Source organism: Taeniopygia guttata, chromosome 3 (genome assembly GCF_048771995.1).
Source record: "Taeniopygia guttata chromosome 3, bTaeGut7.mat, whole genome shotgun sequence".
Classification (NCBI taxonomy): Eukaryota; Metazoa; Chordata; class Aves; order Passeriformes; family Estrildidae; genus Taeniopygia; species Taeniopygia guttata.
In genome coordinates, this window is record NC_133027.1 from 28,128,556 (window position 1) to 28,147,842 (window position 19,287).

A 19,287-nucleotide genomic window follows, 5' to 3' on the forward strand; every position below is an offset into this window, starting at 1 on the left:
CAGCAACTGCCAAATCATCCATATATTAGCAACACCGCTTGGGTCACCAGCCTAAAGCACAGCACCATACAAGCTACTGTGAAGAAAACTAGCTGCATCTCAGCCAGATCCAGCAGGGAGAATTAATACATATTGATACATTGCATTTATCATACAAAATTTCACAGATACATTATAATGTAGTTGATGCAGTGCTTACTGTGAGTCATTGCATAAAAACACAATTGCCACTAAAGAGGTTAGAGAGATGCAGTCATACAAACACTAGTAAAAATGGTGACAGAGGTAAGAAACAAACATCCAAGATATTGTACCAGAATACTGTAAAAAACTGCTGTGAGAGCAAATATATTTTTTTTTTATTGTTAAAAATTCAGGAGGCACTACATGGTTAGGGAAAATTAAATAAACTACCTTAGTGTACCTCATAGCAACATGGAAGTTTTTGGTTACTGAGTTTGTATTTATCAGAAATGGCAACAATTTGCTTCACTTGCCATCCAAAGGACAGAAGTTTAATTGGTAAAAGTAATTTTCAATGGGATTTAACAGCAAATTGTCTTATTTTTTTTCTGAAGAGAAACTCATGGATTTGCATTTTAATAAGATGAAGTTATACACCCAAAGCTTCATGTTTGTGGCATAAACCTTTCTGCTGCTGAAAAAAGTTTAAGAAAAATCACACATACATAAAATAGGAACAGATGAATATTCATATCAGTTTTCATCTATTAAAATGTGATAAGAATTTTGCATAACATGCTTTTTTTCTCATGCAGGTTGAATTTTATGGATAGATTGCTACAGCTGATGCCTCAAAATTTACCTTTATCAAAAAAAAATTCTAAGTAAATTGATAGTTAAGGAAGATCAGCTCTTGATTTTAGCTATCTGTTGTGGAGAATGCATAAAGAGACCCAAGGCAATATTTGTGCAGTCTCATCAATTACATAAAGAACCAGTCTGTAAGAAATGAACCTACAGTTACCAAATACAGAATGAAAGAGTGGGTGACAAATCTAGGGAACTGTTGGAAGAAAGCATTATTTAGGTAATCACTGCATTAGTTGCCTGACTAGTACATACATGCTGTCAAATATATCTCTGCCTTGTCAAATGTCTAGTTTCTCCTGAATCTGAAGGAGTCCTGCCTAAATTACATGGAAGTAATTGTTCTTGCACAATCTCCCTTAGGTTTATACCAGCAGGTTGTATCACCTCAAGAGCTACAAAGTAAGATTAGAGGCCATGACCTGTTATCTGCTGGTACATGGTCAACACAATTACCTTTTTCAAGGGGCAAATCCCAACTCTTCTTTGTTCTTCTTCATTGCCTATAGGGAGTGTAGCGGCCACTATTAATGACTCTTAGATATAATTCTATCTTGAAAAAGAGACTGAAAGGAAGGGGTAAACAAGACCGATAAGTAACACAAAATTTGTTTCTGAAACTCTTTTTTTAGGAAGAAAGTGTGCCTGTATACATTTTCAGTACCAGCAGATAATCTGCCATCAAGCTTGTTACAGAAGATCCCAGAGTACACTTATTCAGTGGATGATTACAGCCTTTCCACCCAGGCGTTGGGACTCTGCTTGGAAACAGTGCAATCTTGAAGTCAGTGTCTGCAAGGAGCTCAAAGCGTTCAGATGACAGATGTCTAGGATGCAAGCACTGAACAGCACTGCTGCATTGTCACTTCACTGTAGTTTAAGCTTTAAGCTTTGCTGGAATGGACTGATACCAAACACATCCTCTAAGGGCTCATGAAAGTTGTCTGCTACCTGCTCAAGCCCTACTTCTTACTTATTATCAACCAGATCTGCTGAAACTTTCAAAAAGGATCTCAAAGAGTCACACAGAGAAATTAATGAAATATCAACCTCGCAGATGATGCCATCTGTTGAGATCCGTTTCTTCCAGAAAAACAGCAATTATTTATTTTTGTTCTTTGTATAACATGAGGTCATAAACCTATACCTACAACTCTCAAAGGTATATTTGTTTTGAATTGCATCAACTTTTGAGATATAAATATGAATGCACCATCAAAAACTACAGATCCTGTGTAGCAGCCTGCTTGAATGTGCTGTCCACCCCATAATGCTGCCTGCTGCCAATTTCAAGGTAACAATAATTTTTTAAAAAGAGCTTCTGACTGGATATTAATAATAGCTGAGCAAAGGTAAAGTGACTGACATGTTACCTGAGAAGGTCTTATACATATATACACTACCACATTTCCAGGAAAAACAGGATATTTGAGAACATGAGAAGCTATTGGATAGAAAAGGCTGAACATGCTCAGCAGAATAAGTCATCCCAAATGTCTATAGCTGCCCTGGATTTTGCATACTGAATAGGAAGAAGAGACAAATGGTGAATGTAACTAAGGGAACCACAGCTGTCAAAGAGTGAAAGCATCAAAAAGACACTGAGAGTTTTATCCCAGGACAACTTCCATATCAGTGCACACATCAAGATAAGGCATCAAGGAGATGTCTTGCCAACAAAAGTGGGCTGTAGTTATTGCCAGGATCCTGTGGTAATGTGCAGGAACTGTGGAATAATTGAAGTAGCAAAATCAATGAAAAACTGAAGATCTTAATATCTGATCAACCTGGCAGTTATGGGAAAATTAAAGTCCTCACAGATGAAAGACAAAAACTGATCTTGCAGGCCTGACAATATAATTCAAAGAGAAATGATCACGTGGACTTGAACATTCAAATTCGTAAAAGCAACTTGCATGCAAGTTCAAAAAAATGTTATCCCTTTTTAAAATGTTCTTCAAAATAAGGAAATATTCTCCACTGAAACAGAATCATATCTTTGTATATCATCAAATCAAATATTTGCATTTCATTGAAACAGCATATTTTTTCTGATAAAATTAGGGTACTTTTGCATAGGATCCCTGTGAGAATTGATGAGTAAAATATCTGAGGTGATATGACAGGAAGAGATCAAAAACCCAAAAGAATTGTCAGTTATTTCATTTTTTTTCTTATATGAGAGATGTTCCAACCCCTTGATAGTATTTGTGGCCCTCTACTGGAGATGCTGTACTAAGTCCAGATGTTTCTTTTATTGGACAGGTACAGAACTGGTCCCATTAATTCAGATACAAGTTCACCAGTACTGAATAGAGAGGATGAATCCCCACCCATGCACTGTGAGGATGCCTAACTGGCTCACAGACAGCTTGCTGCCCACCAGAAATCCAAGGTTCTCCTTTGCCAAAATGTGCTCCAGTCAGCTGACACCACAATGTGCCTACACATGGGATCATCATTCCTCAGTTGTAGGACTTTGCAATATCCCTTTTTGAAGTTCATGAGATTTCTGTCAGCACATTTCTCCAGTCTGTTGAGGTGCCTCTAGATGGCAGCACGGTTCTCTGGAGAATTAACCATTTTCTAATTTTGAAGCAATCTTAGATCTTGCTGAGGGTGCATTCTGCTCCTTCATCTAGATCACCCATGAAGAAGCTGAACAGCATTGGACGCACTAGTATATTCAGTCACTAGTTACTGACCTCCAGCCAGACTTTGCATCACTGATCACAGCACTCCAGGCCTGGTTGTTCATACTTTTTTTAATCCACCTCACTGTGAACTTCTATATACACCTGTACTTTGTCAGTTTTTCCTATGATGATCTCATAGAAGACAGTGTCAAAAATTTTAATGAAGTTGTAGACAGCACCCACTACTCTCCCTTGTCCACCAAGCTAGTTACCTAACTGTAGAGACTGTGGGTCTGCTCAAGTATGCTTTCCTCTTTTAAATCCATGTCGATGACTTCTAGTTACTTTCTTGACCTCCATGTGTTTGGAAATTGTACCCAGGAGGATTTACTGCATCACCTTCCCAGTGACTGAAGTGAGTTGTCTAACTTATAGTTTTACAGATCTTTCTTCTTGCCCTTCTCAAAGAAGATGATATTTGTTCTCTTCTAGTCTTTAAATGCCATGATCATTCAAAGATAATTAGCAGTGACCTCACAATGGCATCAGACAGTTTTCTCAGCACTCCTGGGTGCAACCCATTAAACCTCAGAGACTTACATATGAGCAGTGTGTTTAAAGGATCTCTAACCAATCCTTCTCACAGAATCACAGAATTAACTAGGTGGGAATAGACTTTTGAGATCAAGTCCAACCTATGACCTAATGTCCCCTTATGAATGAAACTGTGGCATTAAGTGCCACATTCAGTCTTTTTTTAAAACATCTCCAGGGATGATGACTCCAGCAGTGCTAACTATTCCTTGCTCCAGAGTTTCCCTCTGGTCTTAGTGACCTTCCATTCCTGAAGGCTGGTTTTATGGTGTCCTGGTTTCAGCCAGGACAGGGTTGATTTTTGCAATAGCTGGGGGCGGGGCATGGCCAGGACCCTAATGTTATTCCATACCCACTCACATCATTACCAGGGGAGAGGGAAAGGAACTCTCTCTCACTTCCCAGGAGAAGGGTGTTCCTTCAAGTTGAAAAAGCTCCTGGGGCAGAATGCTCCAGTATTTGTTTATTGTCGAGCATTTAATCTCCGTGCATTACAAAGTGGTTGCAGACATTCTTGCATTTTACATGTTGACTGATAGAAAGAGCTTGAACAGATTCCCTAAAGGTACTGGAATAGAAAAAACTTCTGGTATCACACAGGAATACATGATATGCACTTTTTACCAAACAGATTTTTTTACAGTGTATTTATTCATCTGAAAATGCTCACCAGTTGCCTTTAGAAATGGAATTATATCATACTATTTTCCTTTAATTTATCTTTTTTTTCCAGAACTTTTATTTTCCTCTATAGGAAATACCAGTCAAAAAGAAAAGGAAATATTTTTTCCATAATAAACAGAAATCTGAATTCCAATATCTTATTAAGTTCTCCAAATATAGAGGTTGTTTACATCCCTCTACCCCATATGTTTTCTAGAAATGATCTCAAGAGAACAAGACAGAAATTTTCAGTGATGTCTTGGTATCAGTCTTTTAATTTGCTGAGGCTGCTACATGGTTAGCTTCAAGCATTTAGTACACACAAGGCTGAGTTCAGGCACTGAAATGATGAAATAATTAAAATAAAGCCAAATTTTGAGGGGATTTCAGTGAGACAGTGGCACGACCATCATAATTTAAGATTAGCAAAAGATTTGCAACTTTTTTTCCCCTTTCTTTCAGATTCAGAATCTTAAGGAGCTTGAATTTCCCATGCACACAGAGCTCTGATTATTTCTAACTGCATAAAAAAGGTTCTAGAGGACACAGTTAAAGCCATGCATATCAAAATCTCATATAAACAAGAAACGGAAATCATCTATTTGGCTCAGCATAGTGATTCTGCTGAGAGTTTTGGAGCACAAACTCATTGCTCTTAATGTTCTGATTCAGTGTGGCTGCTCTTAGCCAAGGCCTGTTGAACAGATGGCCTTGGGCCATGAACTTAAAGTTCACTGTCTTCTTTTCTGCAAGAATATAGTGTAGCTATAATATCACCAGTTCGAGTGATTTGTAGCTCTGTAATAAGTATAATGATCTTGGCATTTTAGCATTATCTAATGAGAGTGAATTACATTTTTAATCTTGGTTTTAAAAGTCAGTTTATATTGTGGACTGCTGATATATTATATATGTGGAATGCAAATACTTTTTTCTTAATGTAGAGATGTTGGTATTAATAAGCTTTTTCACTTTTGGGAAGCACAGCCTTGTCAAAGTTATTCAGTGTTTATAAGTGTCCCCTTTAATTTGATGCAGAAGATACACAGTTGGAAAAAAACCCCTTGATTTCTCACCAGCAATACTTTCTGGTCTGTGGACTTAACACAGTGAAGGATATTTCTTGCTTTCTCATTTGAATTTGTTTTGTTATGATGTTAGGAGACTTTATTGAAAAGTTTAAAACACATTCTATTAATATAATATCAGTATTTGCATTATATAATATAGTATTAAATACATGCATATGTACATACATGCACATTGCATAAGAGAAATTCTAACTTTTCTAAACCAACTCTTGTGAAATTTAAAATAGAAGCAGTAAAACTATCACAGAATACAGCTGGAGAAATATACATTTTCACAATCAATAAGTCTGATATTATAAACTTCAAAAATACTTCTCCTAATATCTTCCTAATAAAATACAAAGTGCAATCTATAAAAATCTATAAAAAGTTTGGGAAATAACTAATAAATAACTAATAAAATCCTCTAAATGAAAATAATTTTTTCAAAATAGACTTATCAAGAAGCATTCAGGAAATTATATTGAAAATCTTTACACTTACTTTTATGTCTTCCATTCTATATTTTGAATATTATAAATTTGGAATTAATTAGAATCACACAGTATTAATAATGATCTTCAGCAATTTGAACTTGTTTCAAATAGATAAATCAGTAATGAATTATCCAAAACACTTCCATGAACATACTCAGATATAAGAAAAAGAATTAACAAATCCATAAAATGACTATAAGCATACTGAACAACCTAATTAAAAAAAAAACAAATAAAATGTGTCACTGTTCACGACAACGCTCCCTGTGCATACCTCTTTCCTCTAAGTTATCTCAAATGCTGCAGTGGCCAAGATCATCATCTGCAGCCTTTTCAACAAAGATTGACTTGAAAAGAATAACACAAGCCAGCAGTACACTATTACAGGAATGCTTTAGCTTTTCCTTGATGGTATCACTTCTTTATATTGTTTAGCCTTGAAGACATAACAAGAACAGATTCGTAGATGGCAAAGGCTACTGGCACACTAGTAACAAAGAATCCTGCAGGGCAGCACTGGATACTTTCAGCAAAATATCTGAAGTCTCCTACCTATTTATTTTTTGATCAATGGATTAGGCAAGACTGTCTATTACAATTATACAGAAGAAATAATTACGGTATATTGACATTAGAATAAAACTGATTTACTGATGTAATTCCATGACATTTTGCTCTTTACCTGCAAAAACCCTTTTAAAAACTCAAAACTTCACCTTCAAAATATGCATGACAGAACTAAATATGTTAAAAAAATTGTAATATGAACATTTGTGTAAAAACATCTCTCTGTCAAACCACTAAACCATTATTTATTTTCAAAAGAAAAATAACTGCCTATAGAAAAATTCCTGAGTTCTAAAAAAGGAAAAATAGCAGTAAAACAGTAAGAAAACTATTAGAATATTGATGGAAGAAATATAAACACTGGGATATTATGATGCAAGAGTAAATATCAAGAAAGGTGTAGGCTGCACCAGAAAAAGGCAATATAATAAAAGTAGTCAAACAAATATATACAAACTGGCATAAATTATTTTGCACTAAAATTTCATGCAAAATGAAAAAAAATTATATTAGAGATATATTATGTATCACCAAGGTTATGATAGTATTTGTTAAATAGTATAGCAGGTTAGAAGGGGTAAGGCAGAAGAGACAGTAATAACAGAGTTTAATTACTCCAAGCAGTCTGGTAAGAAATCATGACAAAATATGCTGAACGGACTACATTTTTAGGTGCTGTAAATAGTGGTTTCTTGGAGCCATTAGAGGAACTATGAGAGATATAGCTCTAGACAAATAATATGTTTCAATATTTCAAAATAGAATAACTGAAACCCCCCCCCAAAACATAAACACCCCCCCCCCCCCCGCCCCCGACTATAATATACTCAACCTCTGTGTTCTCCTGGGAGGAAATCACACTAAAAAAGCCACCAGAAGGTTTAACTGCATCAAGACAAGTTTATTAAGGATTAAAACATTTAGTAAACTCAATGGGTAAAATGCTCGCAGGTTACAGAACAGTTCTATAGAGTTCAGTAACTGTATATGATCAAGTAGAAAACAAGTCAAGCATGACTTTAAAAAAAAATAAAGCAAACTGATTTTCAAAGTAGCAGAATAAAGAAGACTATTAGTCAACAGTTTTCCAGCCAAAATATAGGTGAAGGTTTAAAAGAGTAATAGCTCATAAATTAAATCTACTATTATGTATATTTTAAAATGTTATATATTAGGATATATTTTAATTTTGTCTGAAAAAAGTACTTAAGCCATAAAATCATAAAAAATCTCAGGCTGGAAGGAATCTCACAAGATCATCTGGTCCAACCTTTCATGTAAAAGGGAGTTTAGATGAGATTATCTAGCACCCTGTCCAATGACATATTGAAAACCTCCAGTAACAGGGACTCTACCACCTTCCTATGTTCGTTAAAACTTTCTAATATGTGAAAGCTAGGAAGCCTGGAATTATGCAAAAATATTATATAACTTTTTAATTAAATATGTTTGGTAAAAATGTAGAGAAAAGTGGCAAATACAATACCAGCATTTCAAAAGGGACTATGAAAAGCCAAAATGATTGAAGGAAACTAAAGCCCAGCAAATATATATTCAGAAGGAAATTCCTGAATGTTCTATTAAAGAATTTAAGTAGAAGAAACATGGAACAATATCCCATAAAGAATCTAAAATTTTGTTTAAGGAAGTTATATGCTTCCTTATTCATATCGCTTGAACACATCAATGGTCCTATATAAGAGGGTCACACAAAAACGGAACCAACCTAATTTCCAAAGATGTTTTGACATTGTTCCCAAGCAAATGTTCTTCGAGAAAATTTGTAATTTTGGGAAATACAGGAAGGGGGTTTCTTAGGTGGATGGTGAACAAACCAAATAAAAGACAAAAAATACCAATATCAGTTGAATTTTCACACTGGTTAGATGCAAAAATATTGCCCACTGAGTCTTATGCTGTTAAACACATCCACAAATTATCTGACAATGTAAGAAGTACGGATGAACAAAACCCACGCTGATCAAAACAATCTATTCAGAACAGGGAAAAGATCTCTCCAATCAAGAGGCAGGACCTCTGACTTCAGAGTAATGCTTAATTATATAAGAACAGAGCCTTACCATGACTTACCAATCTAAAGAAGAACAAACACCAGAATATATGATAGTAGCCTATGAAACATTAAAACATAGAAGTATTTTTGATGATGTGACAAATATTTCATTAGTATAAAAGTGCATAAATATTTAAAATATCTTGAGCAACAGTAAGTTGCTCTTAATTAAGATAAGCATTCAGGTGATGCAAAGACAGAGTCAAAGAACATCCTAAGTAGGACAGTAGAAAGTAAATACATGTCAGGATCTAAGGCTGTTATGCCAAGATTCAAAAAGAAGTCAGATTCTCCTCAGGATGCAAAATGCATTTCAAATCAACAAACACCCTGAAAGAGCCTATCTGAATATTGTAAATCACAAACCTGACAACAGAGCGGACTTAGAAGATGCATAATGTGTGTCGGCAAAGTCAAATTAAAAGGGAGCAGCATAAATACAAGGACAAAAAATGTCATCTCATTTTTTGAAAAATACAGATTCTGGAATTGATGCTAACAGGAACAACTCACAGTTTCAGAAATGTAGCACTGAAACCACAATGAGATTCTGGATAAAAGAGTCAACACAGTTCATTATCATTTTCTGTACCACAGCAGAACCTTAAACTCTACTGCATAGCTACTACAAACTAAACACATATATTTCACTATATCCAGAGGGAAGACTAGTGCTTGGCAACTGGCTTCCACTAAGTCTATAATGGACTAGATTTTAAACTGATGGATCAGATAATTCTTTAAATTATACAAAATATGAAATATTCTTCATATAATTCCTAGGCAGATTTACGATCTAATAAAAAAACTCCAGAAACCTAAGACTATTCTGCCTAAAAAATATTTAAAAAACATATGATTTTTAATGGTTAAATCTGAAAATTTCAGATATGCTGAAATGTATGGACATTCAAGGACTGCCCCTCTAATGTTTCAAACTACCCATTCTTGCTTATACCACTATAGCTAACAGTTGCAGCCATGTAATAGTCTAGTATACCTTGCAATCCTGTGACAGATTGGATGTTCTTTCCTTTGGTGGCTTCCCCAGAACCTTCTCAGGCTAAACACTGCAGCCCAGGGAGCATTAATTGGGTCAGGACCACTGTAATTTGCCCACATCCAATGATTACTGTACCAGGATGCTAAAGAATCATGTACATATTATATTATTACAAATTATAGTGTGACGGCTACTGTCAGAGCCCAAGATTAATCAGATAAGGTGAATGCCAGATAATCAAATCTAAAGCACTGTGCACAGATTGTGCTAAATTTTCCCACTGCTTTGCAATGTTCTGGCAGGGGAAATAGATCATAAACTGTTTCTAACTAGACAGTTACAGAGGGCTTACTGTTGTGTTAGTCTATGGAAGCACAGCAGCTGTAACATAGAGCAAATTGCTTTTGGATCATTCTAAATTAAGGGTCTGATTCTGTATTTTGTAACACCTGTTTCATACTGTCCATTTCTTCACTCAATGCCATTGAATTCTGTAGATGAGTTATTAAAAGAGAAAGAACTTCATGTGTATGTTTTAGAAGTTGGTTATTAAAATGTTTAAAACATTTTTATCTACATATGTATATACCTGAGAATAACTTAAAACTAGGCAGTACATATGATTGTGATATCACATTATCTCTTTTTCATAGAAAAACTATCTGTATTGTTACATATGCATCATGTATTTTACACATTTGTATTTGAAGTACAAGCCCGCTAGACTACTGTATCTGAGTCTTTAGATATATAATAATTTCCACCTCACCTCCAACATTAACACACTATGATCCTGAGCATATCACTCAATTATCTGTTGCCATTTCCCCATTGGTAACATATTGATGCCCACATATGTATTTGCACACCTTCCCCTTCATCTTTTATCTTTATTTAGAAGACTGCTCTCCTGGTACAGAAGAGAAAAATCTCTCATTTCCTTCTGAAACTTCCCTGTTTTAATACTTGCAAGGTTAAATTACAGAAAATGGCTTGAGTTGAAAAGGAATATGAAGATATAATGACATTTCACATTCTCAATACTAAAATACTATTAAGTCTAGAAATATAAATTACTGGAACAATTATAGCAGCAGAAATAACAGTATTACTGCAATCAACTGCTACTGCTGTAGATATGTGAAAGCAATATTTAATTTCCCTTTGAGTGTACCAATCTCCTCTGCAGAGAAAAAGCTTTTGTAAACAATTAACAACACTAAAACTAGCATGAAATTAGTTATTCTGAAACATGTCTTGAGATTTCAGAAACAATACCCTTTCTAAATTTCTGATCAGAAAGAGGTTTTTTTTCTGTGTATAATTTGGTTTCTCTTCCTTTTCTGTTGATTTTTATGTCTTAAAAAACAGTGATCATAAACAGCTTTAAAACCCCAATGTTTTGAAAAGATGATGTTATTTAACTGTTCAAATTATTTTGCCATTTACCTGTGGCAAGTTTGAACTATTCCCATCATATCCTTTATCAAAGAAATATCAAAAATAAGTAATAAACTTATTATTACTTATTATAGGTGGCACAGAACCAAAGAGGATTTTATTCACTGTGGCGAGACAGCAGGACAAGACGTCTGCCAGCCAGTTATTTAGAGTTTAGCTTTCATTCTTACTTTCAGCAATGGCTTCCTAGACTGTCAGATGACTCCACTAAACTTGGCCAAGGACAGTTTACAGAGTCATAAAAACAATTTCTTGCTGTGGATGAAACAGATTGCAGTACTCGAACTTGGATGAATTCATTTAAGGTGTTTCAGTGCATGTATCTGTTACCTTGATTTCTACCCACATCTTCAGATCCTCCAGAATTCATACCAAGCCAAATACTTGTTCCATCTTTGGCCTATGGATAGCTAAGAGAACTGTAAATGTGTAGGAGGAAGAAGTGGCAGAGAGAAACTGTTATGGTCTGACTATAACCCCCATTTCCCATCCTCCTGTGCCACTCAGAGGTAGGAGACAGAGCTGGGAGTGAAGCTGTCTGGGACATGAAGTAAGGATTATCCACTGCCCTCCCCTTGCCCACAGAGCCAGTCTTTTCTACAGGGAATGTAAGCACACTGGTCAGGCAGAGTTTCCCTTTTGCAAATCCATGCTGGTTGTCCCTAAGGACATACTTGTCCTTCATTTGTTTCTATGTTAGTGTCAGGAGCATGGTGGTGCCATTGACCTGACCGGCTCAGGGTTACCCATTGTCCTTTTCTAAGTTGAACATAAAATCACATTTGTCTTTTTCCATTGTCATCAGGTGCTTCCTCTGATTGCTCTAGGCTTTCAGAGGCAATGGAGGGTGGCCTAGGGATAACATCAGCCAGGGGTACATGCTTATAAATGTCTCTCTGAATCCATGGTACTTTAAAAGTCTGGTTTACTTAAGCAGTCCATAACTTTATCTTGCTCTGGTGTTTGTTGCCACCAATCACAGGCAATAGGACTGAGATCTGGGAGAATAGTGAAAATATCTATTGGGTATTATGGCATTGCTTTCCCAGATGTCACAGATATTCTTTTTAATGCATCACTGCTTGAGGGTAAGGCCCTGATCACCTGAAGAGACTGTGGCAGAAATGAGAGAAATCAGTAGAATTGTTGTACCTTGCCTTACAAACTAAGTGCACTCTGACTCTAAGGAATACTAAATAATAAGCATACAGAAAACAAGAGGAAATATGTGGAAAGAATGCGTGGACATTTCAGAACCGATTTGGAAAATGTATAGGAAATCATCAGAGGAGGCAATATTTTACCCCAAGGGCTTTATGACTGGCTCTCATGTCAACAGTTGCTGGTCCTGACAGCTAGAAGTTTCTGGTAGTCAGAAACTGAAGGAGTCTAGGGCCTGAAGTCACTGTTCTCTGCAACTTCCACAATATTGGAAGGTAGGAGAGCCAGAGTGAACAGCAGAGTGAACTATTCCTATGAGAGAAGGAGCTAAAACAAGACAATGTATTATTAAGTGAATACTGCAGATATCACAAGGGTCATTATCAAACTTGACTCCAAGAGTGATCAGAGCCCTTGTCAGAAAAAGCTGAGTCTCAGCTGGAGCAGAAATCTCCCTTGAAGCAAACTGCAGGATGAAGGTCAGAAACAGACCTGTTCTGTTTCAGGGATGAGGAAGTTTTTACAATAGAAGCCTGACTACCTGGGTCTAAACTGATGGAAAAACTTTCTGGAGTGGTTTCCTGCTGCTGGGGTTGAAAAGCCCACATAAAGAGTACTTGGACAGGCAGTTCTCCACTCCCTGACAAAAGGGAAAAAACCCAGACTTTATAGACTATATTTGTCTTGGACCCTACAGACTGACAGGGAAGCCAAAGAAAATTGAACTTCCCTGAAGCTAGGAAAAAAAAAAAAAAAAGAAAAATTAGATACTAAAATCAAACTGAATACAAAAATCACAAATAAGCTAAGAAAATAAAGTGAAACAAAGGCTGAGGTAATCTCAAACAGAACGAAAGCTGCAATAAAGCTCAGTGGAAATCTGGAGAAGCAACTGAGAGTTGAGGATATATTTTTGCCTTTTTGGAGAAGTAATAGGAACATATGCTTTCCAAGTACTAATAGAGGTTAAGTAACACCAGCTTGAGCACTTGTACATGTCCCACATCTATTACATAATTTAGATAACAGTCATGAACCGCAACATCTCACCTATTAATCCTGCATTAAGAATAGAATTGAACTGCAACATTCTCAAAGAAGGAAAGCCCACGTTGATATGACAATCCAACACATGCAGGCAAAATTTTTAGCAATACATTACCTTTGAACCATTGTGTTTAATTTCTATTTGAACTTCTCTAATGTAAATTTATTTTTATGGATTTTATTTGGCCTTTAGCTAGTAAGAGCTATTTTTCATCTCAAAATTCATTCTCATATATACATTATTACTATATCCCTCAAACAAATTGCTTGTTTACCTGCTCCAAAATACACCATGTGAATTGAGCTTCTCTAAGCCTTCATTATACATTCTTTGGGGTATCCTCCAAAAATTTCTCTTAGCTTTAGAAGAAAGGTCATTTAAACATTAAAAATATAATTTTTATATATCTCACTGGTATGGATACATTTTTGTAACAAATAAAATTCTATATACAACTGAGTATAAAATATTCCAGACAAAGGTGTAGTTTGTGCATGAACATTTGAATTAAGGGAAAAATTGTATAACTATGAATACTACTTGATGTGTTCTTCTAATGTCAGTATGAGCTACTTAGAAGTACACGTTTTATGAAATACTTTACAACCTAAAAAGCACTTACTCACAAGAGCATTTAAGTTGGATTTCCACACTCTTGTCACATCATCGATTACGGTGCAATTTATTATAAGGTGAAAGCAATCTAGAAATGCTACTTTACAGTAGCAGTATCAAAAACATGCTGGTGCTTGAAATGACTCTGTTTGCCTCATGATAAGATGACCTTCACTTACTGAAGAATGGAACAGAAATAAAAAGTTTAAATCAACTGCATATGGTGATGCCTACCCTAAAGTATGGCTTTAAAATGAAAACTGGAATATGCCCAGTTTTTACAGTGCAGTGGAGAAACAAAACTTCTTCAGTCTAACTTTGCTCCACCTGTGGGGCAACACCAATCCAAAGACTCCTGTTTGGATAAATGAGACTCACACTACACCATCTCAGTGTAACAGTGTAATTTATTTCACAACATGGAAAACACAAACGCTCAAAGATAATCTTTATTATGTAATGCTGAACAGTTTTACATTTTGGAAGCACATTTGAGAATGAGACAAGAGAGTTAAATAGTCCAGGTAGCAGCACAGGTTGGCTTTAGATAAGTGAAAGTCAGAGATCAATTTGGAGCTATGTAACTAATGAGGTCACCGGCACCTAATGCCAAAAATATAACCAAAACAATTTGTACTTAGCTCTAACAATAGCCCCTTAGATGCTGAAATCCATACTTAGACACTAACAGAAGGCTGAACCAGCTGCCCTGGGAGCTGTGTTGCACAGGGGCTATGCTGCTGGAAGCTGGCCTAAGTGTGCCCTGGGTGCATGGTGCCAGTCTCAAATGAATTACAGGGCCTGGGGCTTTGATCTGTGTTAGGATGAAGAGTTTGAGCGTCATAAACTGGAACAGAAATTGTTAACTATACTCATCCCGCTTGGAAAAAAAAAATTGGAAATCACTTAAGTGACATGTATCTGTTATTGTGACCACCCCAAAATCCTCCAGAAGAACAACTGAGTAATGATCTGCTTGTCTCCAACTCTCTGCAAGACCCTGTGGATATTCTTCTTCCCTAACTCTGTACAAGCTCCACTGCATATAGTAATATCTCATCCCTGCATACGTGGTTACCTGAGCTGCATACAGACCCTCACAAATTCCAGCTCCTGTGCTGTCTCTCACTCATTAATGAAGTTCCACGAGTTAGCTTGCTTCTTGCCTTGTCCATTTTTACATACACCTGTCTGGGACAGCTCAGGATGCAAACAGAGCCTCCTTTGTTTTGGAAACCATTGCAGTTATACTTTTCACATCCTCATAGAACTAGCACCTGATGTAACAGGTGCCACCTGTAAATTTGATCATATTTGGTCCTTCACTTGGCCTACTCAAGACAAAGAGGATTTCAGATAGTAACTTTAGACCATAATGCCCTTTTTGTTCACTTACTGAACTCACACATGACAACAACTCTGCAAGGGACTATATTAATCCCTTAGATGTAACTGTCAAAAAGCTGTAATTGTTATTTTTTTGCATGGTTCAAATATCTTAATTTATATCATATTCAACATGCCACTCCTAAAATAATAATAATAATATCAGTAATAACAATAACAACAATAATAATAGCATTAGCAATATCAATAATATTAATAATAATAATATTAATAATAATAATAATAATACTTACCTGTTTTGCTGCATAAGGATGAGGCAAACCACCAACAAATATGGATCCTGTTTCAAGCCAATAAGAACTGGACCGGAAATTTCTAGTTATACTTGTGTTTGAAGATAACTTCAGGATTGACATTTCTGCTTCACATGGTACCACGCCTTGCCTGCACAAATTCAGAAGTAGGCACATTTTACCACAATATATTGTTTACATTACTGTCTATCTGACAAATTAATTAGGCTGTTACTAAACCAACAAGGAAAGAAAATCGAGTAAATAGCTGTTTTGTATTATAGAACCATAAATGTAAAAGAAGCCGTTTAACAAGCTGTAAGTTGACTTGTCTTTGGAGTTAGAAAGTCTATTAAAATGAAGCCATATTGTAAATCTGGGCAGTTTAATTGCTAAAAAAAAGCCAAAGCACATAAATGACTGAACAAAAAAGTTAGAAAATTTTTAATAACAAGATTTCTTAATTTGCAAAAAATACATCAGTTGAACTGAAATATTTTAAATAGCCCTCTTTCTCATCACACACACACAAATCACAAAAACAATTTAAAACAAGCTACATTTTAGAAAGCACAGAGGTACTATAATAATCTATATTACTTAAGTTATAATCTGTATTATTTATATAATAATCTGTATTACTTAAATTCAAAAGCATCATTCCTAAAGCTGGAGTCAGTAATATAAGGCCCTGAAATTAATATATACATTACCATTTCCCTCTCCCATTTACATACCCTCTTAAAAATGTTGCTGTTAATAACATACATAAATTGACAACAACAAACAGAAGGTACCAAGTAAACAATTTGGTTTCTTTCAAATTTTTTAAAGGATGTAAAGGTCATTTGCATTCCAATAACCAGTTGGCAGCAATCATTTTATCTTCATGTAAGAAAGCACAATAAGGAAATATCAGAACTAAACCAGTCTCTCATGGGGGAATTTCTTTCAGCCTGTCCTTCTGTCTGTACATGAAACAAATCAGAATTCTATAAGCTCTATATTTAAAGCTATCCAAGTGTCTTTGTAACATGGGTGTCACCAAAAATCTAAGTGAAAATAGCACATACAAAAACCCCTTAAGGAACCCCCCCAAAAAAATCAAACAAGATACCCCAAACAAACAAACAAAAACAAACAAAAACCAAAACAAAAAACCAAAGACCAAAATCACAAACCAACAATCCACAGCTCTTTTAAAGCAATTTGGGTAGGATGCGGTAGGTATTGTATGAATTCAGTTTATTTCTGACAATGCAAAACAAGCTTTAGAAAATTCTTATGAAAAAGAACATTAAAAGTTTTCTTAACTATATTATGTTGTACAGTAATATACAGTTCTCACATATTATTTCACAAAGTTCTTAATGTGTTTTTAACAGACATAGTGGAGAGCTAATATTATTAACATTTGCAAACAGTTTTCTATGATTTCCATGTAATTCTGTTCTGAGATACTTTCAGAACAATGTGCAAACATGGTGATACATGTTTACAGAAAAGCCTATAAATATTTGTGTATGTAAAATGGCCTGTTCATCCTATGGCAAATAACTTCAGGTGAAGAATAAAAAAATTTGGTTTGTTGCTAAAATCAAGTATGAAGAAGGGAAATAAATTGGAGTTTTGATTCTATGGACTGAAAACTAGTATCTTAATAGATTGATTCAGGGGATTTTTTTGTTGTCTCCTCAATTTTTTTTGAACTTGATAATAGCTAACATGAATATGAAAAAGGAGCTAAATGTATCTAGAATCAAGAAAAGGAGTGTTTTTCCTGCCATGTTTTTTGGCTATTATACAATGGCTGTATGTCGAAGAACATACGCAAGGTTCTGTAACAGACCATTATCATTAATGACTTACAAAGGAAGTTTGCTGATAATGTGTGTAACTGGCACAATCATTCTCTGTAGCCCTATTTTCAATGGTCAAGAAATTTTTACTACTGTTTGAACCCAGTATGACATCTTGGATATATCATTCTGCAGAAAAGAGTGGCAGTGAGACTTCAAATGAAAAAAAAAAAGAGTTTGTAAATACCTAAAAATTGCTTCTCTTCCTGATAAAATCATATTGTAATCATGAATCAAAACATAATAATAAGATAGCAATATTTAATAAATATTTTTAAATCAGACTTGCTTTAATGCAGTGTAATTCTTAAGATGGAGTGGAAGAGGTTCAGGGAGGAACTGCCAGGCTTTTCTTTTAGCTATTTCACTGATGTGCTAAGTGAAGTACAACTGCTCAAACAACTTCTTTTCTGTTTTTCTCTTAATTACTATTTCTTCGACATGTGTTGAGATGTTAACACTGTAACTAGTTACACGACCATGTATGTACTTCTATCACACAAACACCATATTTATGTTGTTCTTTCCACATTAGCTTTAGACATATTTTTATCTTGTCCTTAATAGCTTATATGGTTGAGATGTAAAAGTATTTTTGTGTGCATATATTAAAATAATATTTTGAAAATAATTCCCAGCATTTGGTTTCAGAAAACAAGCTAATGTAATTCAGAGCATGAGCTGCCTTTGCCCTAAGCTTGTTAGAATGTCAGCCATGCACCTCTGATTGTGTTTGATTGAATCTAGCAGGGTCTGGCCAAATTAGAATAATGACTTTAAACCATTGTTTAGCATTTGCTGATGATACAATCACTGGGTCATATATGCACTCTATGAAATTTCCATCAGGCTTTTAAAATAGTTTTTCTACAATCAGCACACTGGGTGCTTTAAAGGTCAAGTAAGACGATGGGGCTTTTTTGCATAATTATAAATGTGGAAATGCATACAGCAACTCTCAGGCACTTTTGCTGGGTAAGCTACCAGTAATTGTGCCTCAGTCCAAGCCAGCAGTAATAGTTCACAGTTTCCTCATTTGTAATCACACAAATGTAGTGATTAAATAGTGGCCTATTAATTATAACCTGAAGATGAATTCTGTCTAAACAGTACTAAATCCATTGTTCAATGCCTCGCAGGTTAGAACGATGGAAAGGTCAGACAATAATTTGATAACTATTGATATAACAGTCCCTAAACATGGCAATGTCTGTATGAAATCCAAGTCCTTTTACATAATATCTTTACCTTCTGACCTTTTTCAGTGATGATTAAATGACATTTTAGGATTATCATAAAATGGTAAAAAACTAACAAAATAAATGGTAGAAGAGGAGGAGGGAAAGGGGGATGGTCAGAAAAAGTATTGTGTCAGTCATGCTGTGCAGCCTTGATGGGAGTAAAATTCTTTTACCTGTCTTTTCTGATAGAAAAGGGAAATTTTTTGTTCTAGAAACAAGATTGAAATTTTCACCTCAAATTTCTCTAGAAATTTAATTTGAATGTGGCCATGCTAAACAACAATAAATAATTCACTAATACTATTGAACTGTTTAGGTTGCAATATT

At 35.2% G+C, this 19,287-nt stretch overlaps 1 protein-coding gene across 1 annotated transcript in view; it reads right to left on the reverse strand.

Moving 5' to 3' along the window:
* EYS (eyes shut homolog) overlaps nt 1-19,287 on the reverse strand; it is a 765,693-nt gene that overhangs the window by 230,665 nt on the left and 515,741 nt on the right. The window contains exon 36 of the mRNA XM_072926499.1: nt 15,861-16,011. Within this exon, the coding sequence (XP_072782600.1) occupies nt 15,861-16,011 (151 nt within the window). The remainder of the gene's footprint in view (nt 1-15,860; nt 16,012-19,287) is intronic.